The 24,348-nt window shown below is 38.2% G+C and overlaps 1 protein-coding gene across 4 annotated transcripts in view; it reads right to left on the bottom strand.

Annotated features, from left to right (window-relative positions):
- macrod2 (mono-ADP ribosylhydrolase 2) overlaps positions 1-24,348 on the bottom strand; it is a 272,730-nt gene that overhangs the window by 53,995 nt on the left and 194,387 nt on the right. For all 4 annotated transcript variants that reach the window (XM_085922722.1, XM_085922723.1, XM_085922721.1 and 1 more), the window contains one exon: positions 17,729-17,802. In XM_085922722.1, coding sequence (XP_085778848.1) covers positions 17,729-17,802 — 74 coding nt within the window. The remainder of the gene's footprint in view (positions 1-17,728; positions 17,803-24,348) is intronic.

Below are 24,348 nucleotides of genomic sequence, written 5' to 3' on the forward strand. Positions count from 1 at the left end.
TGCGATTCGGCATACGTTTCCGCTTTGACAAGGCATGCGAACAAGATGGTGTGAATGACTGGAGACACAGGAAGGTACAAGTTGTACCTTCTGTCACTAGCTCGACTGGTGTGATCAGCCCTGGGCCCATTGCTGCCTTCTGGATTTAATTACACCAGTAGGATGCTGGTCTGCATCCTGACGACTATTGAGGTGCCTTGAACTAGGCACGGAAAAACCTCGGGGTGCAGAGACCTTTACTTTGATATCTCTCTTTGAATGTCTGCATGTGTGTGGTCTGCTTTTGTGCATGGTTTGCTACAAAATTATTCAGCAGTGTAAATTGAACTGAATTGAAATAATTCAACAGGTAAACAAATAGCTCAAACTCCAAAATCTTTTGAAGCTACGATCACGTTAATGCGCTTCAATTGGAATGTTTTTTTTTTTTTAAATATATTTATCACGAGGATAAAAGTACTGGCCTTTGACAGAGGCTTCACTGTTAATATTAACGATGACGCTAAATTTAAGATTGCACGAGAAGGTAAAAGTCACCTCTCATGATGAGGGTAAACAGACATGAAAGCAGTGCTGAGTATAGTAGACATCATGCACTTTTCTGCTCATATCTGTCATTTTGATGCAAGAGAAAGGGGAATTGCTATTTCATGGCTAATTGTCAACCAGAGCTGAATATTCTGCAGAGGGAAACCGTGACACACTGTGGGAAAAGACCATGAGTCTTTGGAGAGTGACAGGAGCTAACGCACACTTATGCAGTACGCACTGAATAATGCAAATGTCAGGTCTTACACCGCTCCACCTAACAAGACTCTGGTGGTCTCACACAGCATCATCTTGATCAGTGACAAATCCCAGTGTGAAGCAAATTAAAAGAGTGTGGGAAATTGGTTTTTCTGTGGTGGACCACCAATGCAGGGTTATCAGTTTACGCATTAACCTCAAAGCAAACACCTCTGACTTAGAGTACTAATGGGTACCAGCTGATGCACCAATAAAATACCAAAAGCGTAGATTATAAATGTACACATTTATCTATCTGTATTTCTTGGTTTATCACAATTTGGGCAAATAAGTATATAATGCATTGACAAGCCAGACGAGTCATACTACAGCATACTACCTGGAGGGCTGATGTATAAAACTGGTAATGATCCTGCAGTAGATATGTGTAAATTAGCCAAAAGGGCACAAAACAACATCGTGAAGAACAGTGTAAGAAAAGAGTTCTGTTTTTCTGCCGGCTCCAGGTTTCCACATTTCTCAAGTAGCAGGTAACAATATGCCATTGGACTTCTGAATGTGATGATACCGCGTCCCTGTGCACTACTTGCGGGGGACTCGTAACAAAATGATATATTGTGTTGTGAAGTAGCTCCAGTTGTATTTCTGTCTTCAATGAGCCATGAGGGACGGACGCTTGAGTGCTGTAACTTGCTCAAGACATATTTTTACACCTCAACCTGCTGAAACAATCGGTGCATGATAATAGTGTGTGGTTCAACAAGTAACTGGGGCTATTAAGTAAACACTGCTTCATGGCTGCCATTTGATGCACCCATTTTGATGCGCTTGTCATTACATGGTTCCCATTTGACTGTCGGCTGACATCTTTTGACCCCAGAGACGGGCATACCAATGACAAGATGGGTGAGGCAGCATTTAATAAAGTATAAGAGGAAGTGTTAAAATCTAATTATTAGTCTAATGCATGAGATGTGATCACACAGGCGTTTCGTGATGAGAAAATCATCTCTCGTAAGACTTCACACTGATAATTACAATAACATTAACCTTTGTCTTATTAATTCATGCCCTCATCGCAATTCATCTTAGGTTAGAGACCTCATAACAATTGTTCACACTAGTTTTGCAAGATGGGGAAAAAAGTCAATGAAGGGTGGATACAATTTAAAAAAAAATAATCAAGTTCAAACTGTTTTGTCTAATGAATTCATAAGAAATGTCATATTTGCTTGCGTTTATGTTCTTGTACTTCCATACAAGATAATTTATGTGAAAACGAGCACGTCCCCATTTAGAGAAATGTTGTGCGGTTGTAGGAATGATGGGGCACAATGTCATAACTTAATTGATTAATTAAATCTCTGACGCGGCGGAAGAATCGGTCACAATCTAATGGCAATTAATTTAGGAGTCATTTTAATTATCCAAAAGGTTAAACCAGTAAAGATGTTTAGAGTAATTCTAATGATGAATTTTGAGCTCCAAGATGCTTACCAAAGACAAATGCATTCAGTCCTGCCACTGTATAATTGAGGTAATATATTCCAATCTTTTTCTGTTGAATTAATAAAATAATTTTCCTTGCTGAATATTTATGCATGTGGTCTTATAATGCAAGTAGAGAGCTGGATATTAGGTACTGGGTAGAATGCAACACGACGTGGTAAAAATCATGCCCACAGTGCCAAGTATGAGTGATTGTTTTGCTCTGACAACTACACCATTTTTCCCACCATTTAACACAGAACGTTGTGTGGATGCCTAATGGAAAATAACACACACTGTCAGCTTTAAAACAACTCTTCATATCAGACCTTCTCTCATGAGCAGTATGTAGGTTTTGCTACAGCAATGGAATGAGATCCAAAAAATGAGTGGTGCAGACTGAAAACATAAAGGACATTAAGATAAAAATAAGACATGAGATTTGATTCCAAATATTTACATCAGGATCTGTAAAACAACTTAGTATTACTTGTAACAATTCACATTTTTGGGGATAAATGTTCATTAAAACTGAAAAATATGTTAGAAAGAATTGTTTGTGTCAAATGATTATTTCCTTTCATTTCAGAGCAAACAGAAAATAAGCAGTGATTGAATGTTATGCTTGATTAATTTCTGATGTGTCAGAGAAAGACGGGTGAAGCATTTCAAATTTGGGTGTATTTGAAATTCCCCCTTCCTGTTCAAATTGGTACAACTGACAGCTCACAGAAACTGAAGTGAAATTTAATTTTGAGGGAGAACTTAAAGTTTCTTCAGTCTTATGAGATTTGGTCTCATAAATGTGTTAAGCACTGCATATTTATCATTCTAGTTACGTCATTAGTAGATTCCAACAACTAATATACTAATACTAATGTCTGCCATAATTAGGCTCTGGATGATAAAAAATATATATATAATAAAAATTAACACCACTTAATATGTAAAAAGGACAGAAAATGCAACATTAAAAAGTAAGCACATTACCATTTGCAATTTACGTGTCATTTCAATCAGCACTATGATTGTTTGCTCTCTTGCCAAAAGGGTAACGAGTCAATTTGTGTGGGTTGGCATGGGCATGTTTTACCGGTATGCATTCATAAACATTAAAAATGACGAACCCGAGGGTCAGACATGCATTTAGCACAACATGCCCCCTGACTTTGTCTGATTTGCATCTAGATTGCTTTAATTATGAATAATGGTCAAGTCACCTGATTGGATGGCATTGTGGCGAATCGATTGGCAAGCATGAATAATGGCAAAGGTCACACCCCCACTGCTTACCCCAATTTGAAAAGTATATCACTTTCAATACGTGGCAGCAAATGAACATCAAAATGCACCCCGTGCTGGAATAATACGCACATTTTTAGCAATTTAATGACCTTTTCTAAAGGGTATTGGGGAACCTTGTTTGACTGTACAAGTCAATGTTTGTATAAATCCGAGACTTTTGAAACAACATTTTTAGAAGTCGTCCTAGTGAAATGGTGGGATTAAGTGATTATTATATGAATATACAGTGATCCCTCGCTACTTTGCGGTTTGTTGATCGCGGCTTTATTGCATCGCGGATTTTTTCCAGCCAAAAAAAAAGTTGTTATAATAAGAGTTCTAAAAACATATATGCAGCGTTGTGCTTTGTTATAAAAGTTGTTCTAATAAAAGACTTCTGAAAACATATTTACAGTTTTGTATCTTCTTATAAAAAGTTGTTAAAATAATAAAAGTCCTAAAATCATATTTACAGTATGTATACTTTAGCTACATCTACATCTACATGTACAAAATGCGCTGCTATGGTAACTTGTGACCACTAGATGGATAGAATAATAAAGACAAATCAAATGACACAAATCTAAATACATTTTTATGAAATATTTCAAGAGCTCAACAATACTTTGGGATTAATATGTAACAACTAAACTATCACTCAACATCACATGACTCAAATGTCAAACAAAATTAACCTTTGTCCCTGAAAAAAAACAACAACAATCCTGCAAGGAGTATTTGGGCCATAACATCACCCTGATTGTTTCAAGCCTACTTTACAAGTGCATTCTATCAACCAGTTCTGGTAGATTGAATCAGGCCATGATGGCTTCATTAAAAATCGCCAGGACTGCAGTCATTGGGTGGAGTGATTAGTGCGATAAGCAGACGATATGAGCTTTGTAGAAGAGGTGGTTCACCAAGATTAAAAGCCTTTTCCACATCACTGCTATTTCCCTCCAATTCAGCAAATCACTTAATTGAATTTATTTTAATTTTCTTTTCAATTTTCTCCACAAAACCCCTCTTGGAATTACAATCCCAGGATGGATTGTGAGGGGCAATTTAACTGTCAGGACTGAGCTTGACAAACCAGAGACCTTTTGTGACAGCCACATATGGCAAAGTATTCCAATAACTTAATGACTGTTGATCATAGCACTAAACTCATGAATAAATAACTGATAAGTGTAAATTTGTGTCTCGTTCAAATAAAACTCTTTATCTGAAATCACATGGATTTTGTAGTTCACACAGTTTCCCCCTTAGAATCAGGGATAAATTTAGCTCGAACTCATTTTGTCATGGTAACGCTTTAGCTACACTTTACGTCAGCACAGCTGGGGGCATCCCAAGCAGTTGCACATTTACATGAAACAGGAAGGGTCTCCAAAAAGAAGGCATTTCAGCAGGGCGAGAAAAAGAGGGTGGAAAGTGTCCAGTAATTCTCAATCCTTGGTGCATTTTGATGAAAAGCATATCACAGACATTCAGGAACGGTTTAAAATGCAATTAAGTCTCCTGTGGAACATGGCACGCAAACAATAATCCTGCTTTATGCTTAATTACTAAATTTCCCCATACTGTGTAGTTTAGCGATTCAATTGTATGTGTCCATTAGGAGTATTGTAGTTTTCACAAGGATTTCTTTTCAAAATGTGTTAGTTATAGTCATCCCTATAAAACATTTAATTACACAATAAAACGTCAATGCATTAAAACCAAACATTCCGAATTTAGATGTTTAATAGGTTTTGCCTATAGATAGCTATGCAGTATATAGTATTGCAAATTTAAGGTTTGTAGCTGTCATGTCTGCTCTGCATGGGGTGTGAGTCGTGGCGTGTGGAAACCAGATCAGACTTTCTAGACGTGATTATCATCACTAGTGGCCTCACTATTTTTTATCTGGAAGAAGAAGAAAAAGAGAGTTAACTGAGTTGTGGTGATTATTTGTTCAAGTCCTTGATACACTGCACAGACCACTGTTTAAATATAGAGTAGTGCAATGTGTTTAGACAAATTTACAATCTCGAAGCAATTCACAATCTGTTTCTATCAAACTGAGAACAATCAATTGCTTCAAAGCTCCCACATCTGTATTGTGCATAAACAAGGGGAACAATAGGCCTATATAGCCATGCTTACAAGCAGTCACAAAGTGTACTTATTATAATCTTGAAAGATCCTCTTTGTAGGTTCCATTAGGAAATGGCCTTCCTGATGAAACCAGAGGATAAGCTGCCACTGAATGGCTGAATACTCTGTCAATGGAGCGTTTAGACAAGAGCAAGTCTGAAGGCCCTCTGATGATGTGACAGAGTGAATCTGGTTATGGTGCAAAGCGTTGGCTGCTTTTTGACGCAGAGAGGATGAATGAGTTCCTATCAAATTGTGTTGGGAGAGGAAAAATGTAAAAAACGAAGCGAGGACAAAAAAAAAAAAACATCTCAAAGCCCTTTCAGAAATCTCTCAATCTTTCTGTCGGATGAGGATGAAAAAATGCCTGTGCTAAAGCTTCACAATGTCATCCAATGTTTACGTCATTCCTTCGCTATGACAGCTGACGCAAAGTGGACAATTGTTCTGTGCTGTATGTTTCTTTAAAAAAAAAGCTTGAAAGTAAACTGAGTTATATAAAAGACGAGCTAGAAACACTTCAGAAGTCACTCAAAGAGGATGTGTCAGAGATAAAGAGAACAGCATTTGGAGTATGATGACAGATGGTGTACTAAAAAACCTGAAGCTCATTCCCACTAAAACACTGTTTCACCATACACACGACTGCATCAACCAAGACTGTGAGAGTCAGCCAGATGATGATTCATATATTTCTTTTAACTTTTCTCTATAAAATCATCATTTATAGTGGAAGGAGCAACTAAGTGAGTCAGTGCACATAGCAAAATGCCATTTAATTTCACAAAACGTCCAAATGAGTCACTGCAGAATTGGTATTGATGCAACTGTATAACAGAATATGAGGAATGTGGTGTTCTTCTGCATGTGTCTAAAGTATGACGAAATAATGGATGTTCTGTTGATCCAAAACACACAAGCTCATCTGTGAAGCTTGGTGGAGGAAATGTCAAGGCTTTGGACCTGCATTTTAGCTTCTGGAACAGACTCACTAGTCTTTATTGATGATGGAACCCATAATAGTCGTAGCAGAATTAATTCTTCCCAATGAAGTTCATTTTGTATGTCAATCAATCACCCTCCCAAAAAATAGATCGGATGGTGGAAGGTCTCCATTAACCCATAGAACATTCATGCAAACAAGCAGGAACCAAAAAAAAGGCTGCACGGAAGCCCTGGAAAAGCCACAGTCAGGTGACATCTATTGGTCAGATGCTTGATAGTGATTGCAAGTAAGGATGATGCCACCAAACATTTAATGTTATTTACACATCTAGATGCGAACATCATAAAATAAACACTCAACTTTAGAACTTTTCTTATACTCATCTCTTGATGTAAAACCCAAATGTGTTCAGTACACAACAAAAGCAATGGAAACTGACCATCCCGTTCAAATACTTTTGGAGCGGACTCTACTTAAATGAATCATAATATATTTTCTTGCAAGCAGAACCCCCCAAATCCCTCATCCAGGACACTTGAGAGGTAATATATTTACACTTATTATATAATTGAAAAGAGTCCCATAATGCTCAAACGTAAGAGAGTCTCTGTAGAACCTCAAAAGTATGCACACTTTCCCAAAATGGTTATTTTATTCAAAGACTTGCCAATTTTCACATCAACAAACTAATTAGCTATTTATTCACTTTATTACAACTAAGGGGATTTGGTCTACTTGTTTCTGTGTTTTTTTTTACAAAATGACGACAATATTCCAGAGCAGCCAGATATGAATTTAAAATATTGCAGTTATTAAATTCACTCATTAGAAATCTATCAAAGGTTTTGTAGCTTTCACATTTGAATTTAAATGGCATTAATCAGGTTAATCTTGGCATTTATCCTGTTATTCGGGTCCAACTTTATTTCAAACCCAAAATTTGATTGAGTGACTGAAAAAAGTAATCAATTTGTTTTGATTAAACTTGACCATGTCGGTTTGTGTAAGGAATACAATTGAATTGCATCTTGTTACTTGAAACTTCGGTCCTACAGCCTTTGCAGTACACACTAGCTGCCATGAGGAAGTTGGGAAAACACAGACCAAATGAACAAAAGCAACACTGCTTTAGCTATGCTGGTTGAATCGGGGCAAAGTCTGGTGTGCTGTCAAACTTGTGCACATAAATAGTAATTCAGTGCTTCAGGCAAAGAGAACACAAGCGTACTGGGGACCTCTCTGCAGGACCAGAGCTTTTTAACGGTTTCCCTTGAATGACAAATCGGGACTCTAGAGTGAGAAAAGAAAAAGCTTGGGAGCATCAACTCTTTTCTTTAACAAGTTAAGCAGAAACATCAATTTAAACACAGCACAGTCATTTGCACAGAAAGCCGGTGAATTAGCTCAGTGTTGGATTTTAAACCGAAACACACTAAAATGCAAGATTTCAGTATCTCTAGGTATATCGCCACTCTTCCATCCATTACCAGAAAAGTAAGCCTCAAATGCAACTCGGATAACAAAGGAAGCCCAAAGGGAGGTAGAGGTGGCGGTGTTCGTGAACCTGGGTCCACTTGAGCAAGAAATAGAAATAAACATGACTGAGGAGCAGAGAGGCAATATAAGACATTGGCCTTAGAGAGTATAATGGAATGGGACTTGTTTTGTCAGCCCTTCATGGTGATAGAATGGCACATACTCTCTTGTGACAGTGTGATATTGGCTTGGCACCAGCTTGATGAATGTATCAGGCACCAGTCAGGCAAAACGCTGCCTTTCCAAGATGTTTATGTTGGCGTATGGAGACTGGCACTTCTAGTAACAGGAGTGTCACTATTGTCTGGAATAAGTTTGGGGGAAAAGGGCAGCCCAAAATCAATTTCTTGCAATTTTTTTCAAATGGAATTGCATGACTGTTTCAGATGAGAAGAAACATATTTCTTTAAGGAGCATTTTACTGAGATTACTATGCAAAGAGAGGCCTGCACCATATACTACGCCAGTGGTTCTTTGGCAGAAGGTGAAAGGGAAAAAGGTAAAGGAGGCAGGTTGTCACCTGCCCGAGGCCACCTGCTGCCTTGCCAGGGCCAACCAATTAATGCTGCCCTCCTTTGATTAGCCCAGGCAGCCTGGGGATACAGCAGAGAGCAGAAAAAAATACAAGAATGTTTGCACCATGCAATGAGGAGACAGCTCGGATGAAAGTTCAAGCCAGGGTCATGTAGTTAACGTACGCAGCCGTTCCAAACATCACAAAAGTAAGCCTCTTTGCCTAATTATTTAGTATTTGCATACTAATTTGGCATAAGCACAGTTGTTTGTCTCCAAGCTTTGTCAAACCTGCCCACGGCTTCAGGATCCTCACCTTCACTATAGTTACTGTTACAATATACAGGGATTAAACTAAACTTTTGCACATGTTATATCAAGGGGTAATTTACCTAAAAGCATAATACCGGTAAAATTATTTTACTAATAGCAATCAAACATAGTATAAAGTCAAACCCAAGGACGATGGTCAACCTCTAATGTGTTTAGATTTCTAAACCAGTAGTCCCATAGGGTCAGGGTCAAGCTGGTCCGAGACAACTAAATCCAACACAACTTCAATTGACAATGATACCAAAGTTTATCCACAAACACAAACTTTATCATCACAAAAAAACATTCGGCTTACAAACGAGTAAAAAAACTGTTGACAGTTGACCTAACATATGCGACTGCACAAACATAAAGCCTTTTATCAACCACTCCAAATGGGGGAAAACCTTTGCAAAAACGTGCTTTGATCATATAATGTATGCTTTGAAATAAAACATTGACTTTCAAATGCACCAATGCCTGAAGCAAGGCTTTGAGGCTGATTTGATTCCCCTTTGAGATGGTGTGAGGTATGACCCATTCCCCCTAATAACATGCCAGAGACTGTGCAATCACAAAACAACAGCGTAGGTAATCACCATGGTGGTCTTGTCTCCTCCCCCAGAGGGAAGGCGAAAGCCTCCAACATTGGTACCTTTCTCTTGTGTGTTCTCCATAGAGCAAAATAGTGGACAGAGTAATGAGCCACAACATGGTGAGCCAAGTTGTCTGTGAAATGGGGGTGCACACAATTGATGGTTTGCATCTAGAGTCCTGGTCATCATTATTAGCACTCTGGAATATTTGTAAATTGAGGTCAGAACTCAGATAGGCACTTTAAAATATTAAATTGAGTCATTCTCAAACACTTTTGATGGTCTATTTTGTTCTGAAGAACCTATAATATATTACCTAAACTTAGAGGGTATCATATCTCACTGTAACATCCCTTGGCAATTCTCTAATTGCAAGCTATCCACTACACAAAACAGCAAAAGCTCCACAATATATTGGCTCCTTCACCATTTTTCACTGTATGTAAAAAAGAACAAAACAAAATAAAGGGTGTGCATTGACAAACAATCTTTTCCCAGATGTACTCTGCTTCCTCCAGGTTTATGGGTGCCTATCATGGTGACCAAAAAGTGGGGAATACAAAGTGAAAACACAAACTCAATAGGCCAACATACTACATGCCAGACATATGGGTCACATGAAAATGTTGACATATCTTGAATAATTCACTCTGTGATGCTTGATAATAAAATGTGATATTGGGTGAGCAACCTGCAAGATGATGCCATTGAACCTTTAATACAAAATCCGCATTTGAACTGCAGCTCAAGAAGCTGGAGAGAGAAAACAGGAGTGAATTAAAATTGCACCATTTACAAACCAAGGTCACGAGAACGTCTCAGACATTATAGCTTAGTATCAGGTAAAGTGAGTGACAGGATGTTAGAGTGGTCATAAGGGTTTTCATTTACTATCTGTTTCTGCAGGCTGTAGCTAGACCGACGTAATTAATGGTGAGAGATTAAGTGGTAAGCCACCTTCTGTGTACGTTTCTGAAATTGTTATTTCATTCATTGTTATTGTTTTATTATTGAAGTAGCATCGGTTGGTTCGTAGAAATACGATGTCGATTTTTTTAAAAACATTTTGAGTTGAAACAAACAAAATACAAATTTGCTATCCATAGTAAATAAAAGCTTTGTTTCCATTGGGCAAAGTTTGGTGTGTAGCATTAGATTCATTTATTTATTGGTGTTCATATAATAGTCAAATGTGAAATTTTGTTGTACAATTACATTATAAAATGACAATTAAGGGCATTCTATTCTATGTTTGCAGTTGTGAGTGTTAATCAGAGACACACTTGCACATTCTGCACATAAGCACAACAAGCACAAATGAGTGTTTGTGAAGGGCAACCGTTAAATATTAAGAAAGGACAGTGGTGCCTTAAAATATCCTCCTCTCTTTACTGTATTTTCAAAGGAGTACAGTTATAAACACACATGCCAACACACTCCTCCACATTCAAGGTCTCCATGCATCAACATGGGGTGCAGTAGTGTAAAATTGTGTTCAAAGAGGGTGGAGGAGCTGGTTGGAGTTTGATGAGTCTCCTGTCCTCTTCTGAACCAATGGGTCGACCCGCTCTCGCTTTATCACGGTGTGCCAGCCCACTGTTATCTACGCTACACTAAATCAATTAGCATGTCATTAAGATAGCTTTTTCCAGCACAGTAAGTGTGGAGGTGGAGCTGCACTTAGAGCCCATCATATCTGGGTATGAGGGTGTAGTGGATAAGTTTTGTATCGGCAGACTCTGCTGTGTACAGTAGCAGCAAAAATAGGGAGACCACAGAAACTATATATCAAAGGAATTTTACATTTCCCAAATCAAACAGCGAGTCTCGCAATGATTCATATGTGAAAATCATACAGAGCACAATACATAACAATTGTTTGCTTCATTTTGAATGGCGATGCAATCTTCGATAATGTCCACAGCAATTCCAAGTTGTTGTTATGACAAAGAACTTTAGTTATTTTGTAATTTCTGAGTAAAAACTGAATCCATCGAAAATATAATTAAAGGTTTGAAAATGGAACACAAATTCTCTAAGAAAATTTGAGTACTTTCACTAACAATATGCACTGTATAAAATATTTTGACATGTAAATATATAAAATCCCCGGGTATTCCCCGGATAATCCAAAACTGTTGTGTGTAGTAGTAATAATAATAATAAATAATAATAATAATAATAATAATAAGAAGAAGAAGAAGAAGAAGAAGAAGAAGAAGAAGAATGATACTTTATAGATTCAGATAGCAAGTGACAAGCATTTGCAAAAGATATTAAAGATTTAGAGTCAAATGTCCCCAAAATAGTACAATTCTGAATTTAAGGATGATTTCAGGATTCATACCTTTCCAACTGCTGTCATGCGAGACAATACCTCAGCTCATCTTGTGTGTGCAATGAACTTCAAACTTATCTTAATTGCTTTTTACAGTGCTCTTCTTCAGCATCAACTGAATAAAGTGGAGCCCCCAAAGCTGAAGGGTGTGTTCAGTGATCCAATTCAGAATTTGACATACATTGAGGAAACCATGCCTCTATAGTTCGACAAAAATCTTGCATGCCTTCAGCATGTCACACACGCATCAAACCAACATCATGGGTCAGCCTCTGCAGAGAAGGTGATGATACATTGAAGGGGTGAGGATTACGTTGGATCTCACAATGGAATGTGCCCCACGTTAGATGTTCCACTGTTGTGGAAATGATAAAGTAATGGGCATGCTGGCTCACTAAAAACAAAGTAAGTCTGTACAGGAATGTTGTTTAATATAGCGCTGCAGGTTTTTGTATTTTCCAATATAAATAAGTTGCTTGGTTCAGGGTGATGGTCAGCAAACAAAACACTAACAGAGAACTAAATATCTTTTAAAGTGAGGCCCTTCGATTTCACTCAACAACAATTGGTGAAAGGTAAGCCTCTCCGTGATGAATTTACGGCAATTTCACATACTGCAATCCTTTGAAAAGGCTTCTCCGCGGAGTCCGTTTATCACGAAGAACGGTGCAAAATAACACGGGAAGTTCTGGCTTTATCTTGCCACCTGGCAAATAACAATAGACGAAATAGAAGACTATAAAAGCACAGGCTGCAGGATGATTCCCTGTTACAATTCTTGTTTCATAGGACTACACAGTCATTCTGTTATTACAAAAGCAACATGTCTTTGGACATGATGGAGAGATAAAAGCTTTAATCCCCACAAAAATAACTTTCACTCAAGGACGCAATCAAATATCTTCCAGATGAATGCTGAAAATACTGTCACATTTTCTGTTTGTGATAAACTGTCTTTTTCTTTATCTTCTACAGAACACACATTTAAACACAGACACTTTTAATCTACAGATAGCATGAAGTGCAACAAAGTTAAATTCAAGAAATAACTTTCAACAGCCCCCCATTCAGTAATTGAATCCATATCGCCTTCAATCTATCCAAAAACTAATGCTAGTTTCATTTTGAAGTGCACACAGTGGAGGTCAGGGGAATCAGAAAGCACACATCATGTTATTCAGAATGAGGCAGATCATAAAACCCTCAGATCATAAAAGCCATAAAACTTACACGCTGTAGCCCTCGGCCAGTTGTGAATATATCACACTTGTGCATAACATACTTTGGGTGTAGGGGAAAATTAATTGGCTGACAAAATTAGGAAGAAAAAAAAAAAAGTCCGATTATACATAACCTCTATTACCAGAGAGGTGTTTATTTCAAACTCTGTATCATATCCGGTTGTGTGCATGCAGAACCAAATGTTCAACCCCGCTCGCAGTTGCTGATCAGACCACATGTGCCTCACGCTCCCAGTCGCAGCAGAGAATTCAAAAGGTGTAGACGCTCACTTCAAAAGAGCCGCGCTGCCTTTGAATATCATGCCAGTTGAACAAACCATCAGTGGGACGCAACAGCATCCTTGAGGCAAGCGTGGGGAAATGTGGCACCCACTGATGACACCCTTTGGCACACACTTCTCTAGATACGAGAGACGGCAGCGGCATCAGGAGGAAATATAGATCCGAACCATGGGTCTATGTGCACACCTAACATTGAAACTAATCCAATTTGAATGTTGGGGATTTCTCTGCTTGTTTCCATTCTATTTTTTTTTAAACATCATTGTTGACTAAAATGGCAAATACAGTAGAATACAACAAAGTTATGTTATTTTTGGCTCATTCAGTGGAAATCAAATTATATCATATGAAGAGCCAAATGTAATTCTTGAATCAGATCCATGATAAATAATAGTAAATGAATAGAATTTGAACATTTGAATAGCTTTTTCCTTAAAAAAAAGTACATTTAATGTATTCTCAAATTTAATGTATTCTCAAATTCATACTGTAACATATTTTCAGAACACATACCAAGTACAACTGTTTTTAGTTGTGTGGCTTGGCAGGGTTATGAGCAATCTTTTTTTTTTTTATGAATTAAGTATGAGCGACACTCACATATTTTACACTTTTTGTGTGCAGTGCTTAAGAGCACACAGTAAATGTTCACCTTGAACTGAACTCATCATGAATGGCCAGACCAGGTTTTACCTGCTGGCTGTAAAGAACATTTTATAATCACACTAACGTTGTTGATCTTCAGACAACCTGAAGAAGGAACATTTTTAATACATAGTGGCCGCTTTGAATGTACTTTTTTACTTTATTTCATACAAAATTGGTTGCTATCAAAACCTCATGAGAAGAAGTGACAAATTAATTCTTAGTTTGGTTCAAACTAGGAGCATGTGGATTGTCATTCAACCCTAAGGGAATACTTAATTTACACTATTGCTGTTTTTATGGAATCCGATATGGAGAAGCAGACCACAGTAATGCAGAGATGCAAGCGTTTTCTATCAATTTTATGTAACAGTTCCAGACACAAAGATGAGTTCTTGCCATTTTTGATCCTCTACTTAATGCTTTGAATTTCTTAGACTGACTCAAGTGGGTGCAGTTCAACATGCATAATTTAATGGAATCAAAGATCTGTATTAAAAAAGCATTAAAAGAATAAAATAAAACCAAAAACTGTGGTTGTAGTTTTCAGGATTGAAAAGTGTTTCTTCTCCACTTACCGCACAGTGGTTTTTCCATTTTTTTTCCATTTAAAAACACAATTAATAGAATTAAAATATGTTTTTGTACAGCAATAATTATTAGGTTGCAATCATTTGTATACTGTACTTTATGTGCAGCTGCAGTTGTGGCCGCTGAACATGTAAAGAGGCATGTTTAAAAGCATACAAATGGGATATTAATGTTTGAGGCAACTTTTCAATCATTTTACCAACAGGTGTTTGGAGCACATGGTTTGCCATTTAAGCATCGCTAAGGTGAAGCTGAAGCACTATAAACTATTTTTTTTTTATTTTTTGAAGGCAAAGCTCACAATATAGTCTAATATAAGAAAACATCCATCTGCCTCAACTCACAATAAAAACCTCAATTCGATATAGCTGGCTCCATCTTGTCGAAACACAGACAACATCCTAAACTAATATTCTTTCACAAACAATAATGTATTTATTCACTTGGCATATGTCACAAATCATTTTTAAAGCCCCAGCATAGGTTTAAAATTGGATTCACTACATATCTGGTGTTTGAAGAGACAAATGGTTCAAATATAGTAAACTGATCATTTGGATACACACGGGAAAGCTGAGTACATCTTGTGGGTGCATTTACCAACAACAGAGTCCTTATTTGGAGAGAAAATTGTTCAACTTAAGTGTTTACAATTTTGCGATAAGTGGAATAGGGTAGCAGAGCTTATTAAGTCTTCATCAAGGTTTTAGTCAATGATGGCAGCTGTGGGCATGTTGAGGTGTTTCATTAAAAAATTTGGACACCAGAGCGTAGATTGCAAAATAATGTGTCAGATCACATTTTCCATCGGCAAATTAATGGCAATTAGATAGGAAAACAAGACATATCTAAGGCCAGATGAGTCTTGGGTTGTCAATCATTGCATTACTTGAGAACCGTAACCCCAACCTACCCACAAATTCTAGTCTTTGTACCATAGCAGAGACTGAGCACCTTCATTCTTTCAACTATTGTGATCTGAAGAATCACTACTGCACTCAGGTCTCTCTAGATTAAAGGGTCTTGCGACACAGATGCTATTTATTCTTTCACAATGAAAGCCTGTTTGTGACATTGCTGCACTTTGGTGAGTGCATCTGTGTTAGAATGCTGGCAGAGTAGATAAACCCAAGGCTAATCAATCACAAAGTCTTCTCGACTTTTTCAATTCCAGTCCTGTCGAAGCAGCGACACTGCAGGACAACAAAGTCTTTATGTAACCACATCCTTGGACTTCAAATACATTGTGTTTGCATGCTGTCGTGCTAATATTATACAAATAGCTCACAAAATACAAACGAGATGCACAAGCGCAGTGTGCAGACTAGAGAATTCAACGGACTGTGCCACCCAAGTGTGTCAGATCCTCTGCCAGGCTATTGTGCAGATTTTAAGCCACAATAGCACAGCATTTCACCCCCCAAGTAGAAGCCTTATTGTCGGCATGAAATGAATTGTTTCTGAGGACAATGATGATATTAGCCCTTCAGCATAGAGCTCACTGAACTGCTGATGAACAAGCAGGTTAAGTTCTACTGGTCCATTTATGAATTATACTTTTTCTTTCTACTGGCCTATTGCACCCTGCTTCTGCATACATCATACCAATGAGTAATGGAAGTGACTGCACCGTGTTTTAGTTTGGATTTAACTGGATTACATCTCAGTGCTTAATTTGTTAATGTGCATGATAACAGAAACATTTTCTATAACTAAATGGAGACAATCTGCAATGATGCATCCACCTTTCTGAATAGCAACATACAGCTGTATATTTGTTGTGAACCAAAATGTAAACATTGTTGAGAGTCACAATGTACAAATTGTTTATTAACATGTAAATGCTTATGGAAGTGCCAGACAGAGCTGGGCCTTATCCAAACTGATTTTGGGTATGAGGTAGGGTATAGTTTGGGCTGGTCCTTATTAAACTGCTGGGTACATATAAATCTCACATTCACACCTATAGTATGGTCGACTTAAAGTCCACAGTCAGCTTAAAGCCTGCGCTTTACACTCACCACTATGCTTTGTGAAAAACTTATAACAGCAAGTGAATGTGTTTCCCAGAAGAACCTTAGAGCAATCATCAGAAGATCTTGCCACACCTCAGTTGCAGACTAATCCAGCAATGGGTAATATTTGAGTGCTTCTTCACAGCATTTGTAACAACAGATAAGAGATGATGGAGCGCATCGAGCTATGAGTATAAAATGGACACCGGCAGTGACAGATAGAAGGATGTTACAGTACTCAAATATGACCTCTGATGAGGTAAATTACTCACGGGTAAATGTTTGGTGACATATTTAATGCCCCTCTGACAACCAGTTAACAATTTAGGGGGGGAAAAAAAAACAAAGCTAAAGAATTTGACTAGAAAAATAACCTAAACCATATCCTATGAATTCTTCATTTTTCTATGCTACTTATGCTGATTGAGTACCCTGAGGAAACAAATTCTAACCTGGAGAGAATGTGCAAATATGAAATATGAACAGCCAAACTCAGAAGTGTGAGATGAACTTGCTCCTTGCTTCAATGATGTGTTTTGTTGTATTGTATGGATACAAGATAAAATATTTAAAGGTGCTGATGACATTTCCCAAAATAAAAAAATATCATTTAGCTACTTGATTGATTCAATTTCACAAGCTTGAGATAGTGTTTACCAACAAATAAATCACTGTATACAATTTACTTAAGAAGCATGAAAGGCTTATTCATATCCAGGCCATTTCAGACCTCAGTAATTCATGTAACACAAAAACTCATCATAGATTTCCTCGGATGTGTTTATACTAGTGAGTTTGCTCATACTCCCTCAGCCAAGACCAATTAAAGAGTCAACAGACCATTTAAGGTCTGATTAGTCTCACACTGGCTTTTAATTTGATGAGGAATCCAGATCTCAAAGTTGCTGGTTGATCAAGCGACACAGATAGAAGAGATGTCATCAAATACAAGGATGCGTGGAAATTAGTGTTTTGTGTCACTGAGGTGGTCTAATCATGCTCATTTGTAAGGAGCCGAAAAACAAAGTGGTGGAGGATACAAAAATATGTCTTACTGTATTAGGATTCTCTTCGATCCAACTCTTAACTGTGTTCAGGGCAATGTCACTTGCAGGCTCATTGGGAAACCCTATGGAAGGAAGGAAACAATGTTAATAGCAGAATAAACAAGATATTTATAACATGCACTATAAGGGTCAATAAAATCTACTAGACTACACAATGTGCTTTTTTTTTCCTTCCAATTTTACCATTCTACTCCATTGCATTGACAAGTGCTAGTGACTATTCTGTTTTCCACTGTTCTACCCTCAAGGTCACACGCCGTTATGACTAAAGCATTTGATTGTGACTGTATAAATTGTTGTCCATTTTTCAAAGCTGCGTGTCAACTTGTGATTAGCTTAGTGCAACATCAAAATAACTATATGACAGCAATTGTTTCTCCTTTCGAGAAATTTCACAATACGACACAATCTACTAAAATCGTAACCTTTCAGATCCCCAAACATGAGTGCTACAGTGTGTTACTTTAACAGGCTGCATTCACTGCAAAACATAAAAATGATGGAGACCACTTTAGTTAAAAGAGATTTCAAATAGTGCTGTTTTGACCATGGATATTTTGTGGGAGCATTGTTAGCACGAAATGAAGTTTCAAGTAACAGAACTGAAAGTGGGTGGAAAACAAAATAAATCTATCAGTCCCCTAATTCTGAGGGAGCCAGCAACCACATAAAATCCATGTTTTGTTTGAATTGACTCGCCCCGAGCGGATAGAAACCAGATCTTCCCAGCCTGGGTAACATTATATTCAGATTCAAGGAAAAACAAAGATGATGCAGAGTTTTGTCACAGGTCAAAACAGCTTGACTGCTTTTGTGAATGGTCTTATATTATTCAGATGCTTCAAAATGTGCATCGCTGAATAGACAATACGTTCCCATAATTATTGCTCATGGCATTTCAAAAATATCTTACAGGAGTGAAAAAGATCTCACAGTAACATCTCATTTGCCAGCACTTTTCTTGCATGGGTTAGCTGGCTTCCTTTCAAAAGACCCAAGATCTGCCATCACAATTCATCTCATGTCAAATAAATCACACATCATGCGCTAATTATTTCTTAATGTATGTACTTTGAATAATTCAGAACCATACTGTTTAGAAAAACTAACTATATCCGGTGTAAAATGAGTTAAGGTCAACTAACCAGCATTGGCACTCTTCTATATAATAAGCCCTGAATAAAGCAGCAGAGATTGCCGAGGGCACTATCTTGCCGTAATGACATGGGTCGAGACCTCAATTTCAACCCAAATCAACCGGTACAAGGGCCATGCGACATTTGTAGCCGGTTGGTTATTGTACGGGTCACTTTCTCAGATCAGTTTTTTCTTCCTAGGTCACAGCCATTGATATAACATTGTATGACCTATGAAAAAGGTTTACAAGTGTTGCAAGGACATTTTAAGGTGCATGTGAAGAAAAACGGATAAGCGAAAGCAATCAGTCCTAACATTGCCTGAATGATCTCATCTCACACTCAAGAGTACGAGAGGTCAAAGTCAATAACTGTTGTGTAAAGTTTAGACGCTCGACAGCAAAAATGAAACTACAATTCACACAACTCTCCACTGTCTGGCTAGTGATGTTTATCTTCCTTTTTGTTTTCCTCTCTTTATTTCCCTCTCTGCCTCGCAGGGAAAAGTTGAGTTACACCAAGAGGAGCAAAATATGTTGCTGAGCTCATCTACAAGCAGGATATGAGTAGCATACCAGCCAGCAGTGACAACATGTCAGCTCGGAGGCTGCATTAGGCTGCGTGTTTGCAGCTAGTTCACTGAACGTTCAGTCCTTAGCAACTTGGCTGCAGGAACTCTGCGCTAAGAACCAAATCCAGCATGCCAAGTCAGTTTGTAGGTTACCCAGCATGTACTTAACTTTGCAGAATGATCACCATTTCATATTTTGCACGTGAACTTACAATTCTCTACCAACATTTAAACCCACACTTGTCATGCAGTATTGGTGAACAGATGGAAGACAAAACAATCTGTGAAAAAAAGGAGAAGCAGCTGTCTAGGGAAAGGGTGTCATAAAAGTAAGTACAGGAAAGAAAAGTGAATAAATGAGTGGTAAGGTCCACGTTTGTGCTCACTGTGTGATGACTTATGAAAAATATTGTGAATTAGGATGAGACATGCTGAATGTATCGCAATCATAATAGAACATCTGGTCACCAGCAATGGGCAAACATTACTGGGTACATTGAATCAATTCAGTGCATGAGTTTCTTCAAGGCTTTTTATTGGTTAGTTAATTATCCTGCACACATCAGGCATAATATAATAAATGAAGTACCGGGTCCTTTCAATAAAAAAAGCTCACACATTTCACATACACCTGCATGATACAATTTGATACATTAGTACGACTGCAAAGGGACTGATCACTTCCAGAAAATTTCTATGACAAGCACAGTTGGAGTAATTACAATTTGACAAGTTATAGGAATTACATCTAATTTGGTACAACATATAATCAAATAGACAGGCAGCCTTTAGGGTTGGTGATAAGCACAACTTCCTTACTGACAGGTTATTTTAGGTTTCTATCTCATTTGGAACATCTTTGGGGAGAGTTTGCATGTTGCTCCCATACACCTGCATGGGCTTTGAGGATACCCTGATTTCATCGAACGACCTTGAAACATGCTTCAATGGTTATTGATGAGTTATATTTCTTGTCTAGTGGTGTGAATGTGAGTATGAATTGTTCTTTGTTTATGTGTTCTGTGACTAACAGACAAGGAAACAGTCCACTTGCTTGGTCAGCTAGGACATCATTGCACAAGGCACACTATATTTTGGTAAAATTGGGATGTTGGCAGTAGTGCAAGCATAGCATTGTAATGTTGTGCAAACACAACAAACTCATTTCCTATCACTATAAAAGATTTATATAACTGCTTCTCCTTTGGCTCTTTGTGGAGTGTGGAGATTATAGTGAAAGCTAATCAGTCAGGAGGTGGAGAGCTGGCGTCAGGTGCAGTGATGGTGGGCCCTCTAGGACCCTCTCTGCACTGCTTGGATCGGTTCTGTCCTATGTTGGGAATATGGCCGGCTCAGGGAGATTTGTCTTCGTGAGGCGCACTGATGGGATATGTGTCGTCTAGTGGCGCTGATGAGGACTCAGGTGGTACAATGTTATTTCTGCTGAAGGCTCCTCTACTTCATCACAAAGCACAGCAAAGAGATGTGGTGTGTGTGTGTGTGTGTGTGTGTGTGTGTGTGTGTGTGTGTGTGTGTGTGTGTGTGTGTGTGCTCGCGCGTGCGTGTGTGTGTGCGGTGGAGAGGGGAGGGGGGGTTAGGACATGCATCTTTTTAAAGAGATACTGATGCAAAATTTACTTGTATGGTATTTTCATAACAGTACAAATGTGTATATCTAATGTGTAAATTTAGCACAGCTTTAACTTTTCATGAAGCACTTTCACACCAGTTGGCAACAATTAAAAATTCTCTGATGAAGGCGGAAGTACAAGCCGAAACATGTCAGGTAATGCAACCTAAATATCTTGTTTGTGATAAAAGAACCAGTAAAATAATTGACAAGCGAAAACAAAATGAACATAGTACAACCATTAAAAACACAATCAAATTAATTAGAAAGATTACTGAGTGTGCCCATTTAAAAATCCACATCTTTTTAGTTCTAAAGTATGGGTATTTAAGGTCGTGTGTTAATACTGAACATTTTGAGGCCGTCATTTATTCATTATTTATTATTTTAAAATAGATTAAAATGGGTTATGAAAACACAATGGCGTAATCTGGAGGTTAAAATTGTCAGTGATAATTAATCTTAAACTATATAATTTGCCGTTTACATTTTGTGCTCTTCATAATGTGAAAAGAACATAATAGAATACAAACTTGACAAACTAGAACAAAGGAGAAAACAAATCAATTAAAAAATTCCTACACTTCATGTAGGTGTTGACTTAACTTTCACAGAAAATGTCTAGAGCTGAGGTGTTTTGTCTTTTGTGAACAGAAATGATAAGGTGCTGAACCACCACCTAATAAAGTGAGAGCAGGTTTATTAAGAAAAATGTAAGACTGTCCAATGAAATATTCTCATGCATCATATGCATACTATATAGCTACAGGTTTGATACACTACAGTAAGTATACCACCTTTGCGATTCTGCAAAGGGGTTATGCTGCAACCTGCTTTTAAAATATACTGTTGAGGAGGAGAAACAAATATCTATGTGTGTGTCTCACTGGTATGCTCTTGTGGAATTCTACACAAAACAAACAAAAACATATAAACAGTTCAAGTCTGAAGAAGAGTGTGTTATCACCCAGGCCCAGGTCTTAACATGCCATTAATTTTCTACTAGGAATCACCTAATCTTGCAGTAAAGTTTGAAAAATCATCAGAAGCAAAGTATTAAAAAAAAAAAACTAGAAAAACAACAATGGAGAGAACATTAAAGAGAAGCAGCTTAAATGAGTGTTAGAATTAAACAAGTAACTTTTTTTATTTGCAGACTACGTATTTCAAAAATGTGTCTGAGCAAGCTATCTAGATTTTTATGAAGTCACATAATGAGGCCTGATAGATTATATTTTCTTCAGAATGAAACTGAAGATCAAAGTATTGGGTGGTTCACATTAATTGAAACTCATGTTGATAATTTTTTCACTTTCCGAGGGGAGCCACTCAGTCCCATGCTTGGGTGTAAATTTCACAGGGCCATTCCATTATAATACAACATTAATAAAATATCAAGATCAGCATGGATGAAGGCTTCATAGCTTAAGTCGGCACGATGTCAAGTGGAAAAGGAAAGGGACGTTTTGTCTGACTGTTAGGGCCCTCAGGACGGGTGAGGTGACCGGAGGTGGAGGACAGAGAAGTGCCGCAGAACTCCAAACACCAATATGTGGATGTCAAATAGCCTTGAGCTACTTTCAGCGCTACCACTGGCACATAGTAGAAGGCTCTGACCATGACCGACTTTGCAGGCCACAAAAGGAGAAAGAGACAAAAAGCGATGGAAGCATGTTAAGGTATATGTGAGGAAGACGAACAGGAAAAAAAAAAAACAGGTAGAAAGAGATCAGATTTTATGGCACGAGCCATGTTTACCTTTCTTGGAAATGTTCCACTGAGGTGATGCCCTGCTTTGTCCTACATGCTAAAATTAACAAATCCTTTTAAAAAACATTCAGAGTGAACAAGATGTACTGTACAAATTAGCCTCTTAGATTTGTCGTTAAGTGTTTCAGACGTTGAAATCTGGCCATGGCTTGAAGAGGTACACTATACCCGTAAATTCCGAAGAGCCCACGTACCTACACATATTAAACAATAGTCAGCTCAAAGAGGATTTACTTGATTATTTCAGACGTGATGGGGGGCCAGCAGAGACTCAACGAGCATAAAAGCAATTAAAAAGTCAATTTTCCATAACGTTTCCTTTTTGATGCTTGAGAATGCCCTTCATCCTTTGATGTGAGGTGAGGAAGGTGTTTTTGGCACATAAGCAAAAGCATCCGACTCCTACCATTTCCATAAAGGACACACTACATATGCACTTAAAACCCTTTTCATCGGCGCCCTAGAGTACTTTTATGTTGCAATTGGTACACTACCTCTTTTTTCGGGGGCATTTCCATTAGAACGGCTATGCACTCTTTTGTTTGAGTACCAGTTACAGTTTATATGACCCACTGTAATCTTCTGATACTTGTCACATCGTGTCAGCCTCCCTACACACCCTGTGGTGGAAAAGCCAACATATACCGATCTAAAATAAAATGTACAACTTGCTGGAAAGTGGCTTTAGATACATCTGTGCATTTACCACCCTGGTTAAGCACACTGTCGTAAAGTTCTGACAGAAGGAGTGAACCTGCCTGGCCATCGCCGGCGACAACAACCAAGATAACAGTGTTGAAAGATAAGGTGTCATAAATGTTTCCAAGCTTCCTTAATCCTAAAGGAATGAAGACTGCTGTAGTGATGCTGGGTTGGAGAAAAGAACCCTTAGCGCTAAACACTTTTGATCTGGACAGATGTGGAGAATGGCAGCATGGACAATCCAGTTCAGTTTGGGTGGATTACACCTGCAAATCTCACAGGGGCATCAGTCAGTGGTACATCTCCATCAACGATGCTCATAAGTGAACAGTAAATAGTAATCTATATACTGTATCTGATGAGCAGTAGCATAAGCTGCAGTGAGGTCAGCACACTGCTTCAAGTGGTTTACAAATGTGGTGTGCCATGCCACTAAAACAATACAGGACAGGAAAAGCACAAATAAGGTAAATGACCTCTCTAAGTATAAACATCTGACTTTTGGCACTTATCTTGTGAGACATTAAGCGCCTCCACTTTGGAGGAATAATCCATTTAAAGTCAGGCCACATGGCTGTGATTGATGTACAAAAAGGAGTAACACTTAATAACCTCTATCATGCTAGGTGACCCTGTGGCCCACAGTGGGTACCGGTTTGTTTACGGGTGGCACTTCCAACCCACTGTCCGTGCTGAAATTCTGTTGTGGTTAATGGGCCTGATTGAGGGATTAGACTGTCAGCGCAGTGTGAGGCCTCATTTTTCTTCCTATGTGTGGAAGGTACCCCCTGTGCCCCAC

This window comes from Syngnathus leptorhynchus, chromosome 10 (assembly GCF_054491065.1).
Source record: "Syngnathus leptorhynchus isolate UIUO chromosome 10, UIUO_Slep, whole genome shotgun sequence".
NCBI lineage: Eukaryota > Metazoa > Chordata > Actinopteri > Syngnathiformes > Syngnathidae > Syngnathus > Syngnathus leptorhynchus.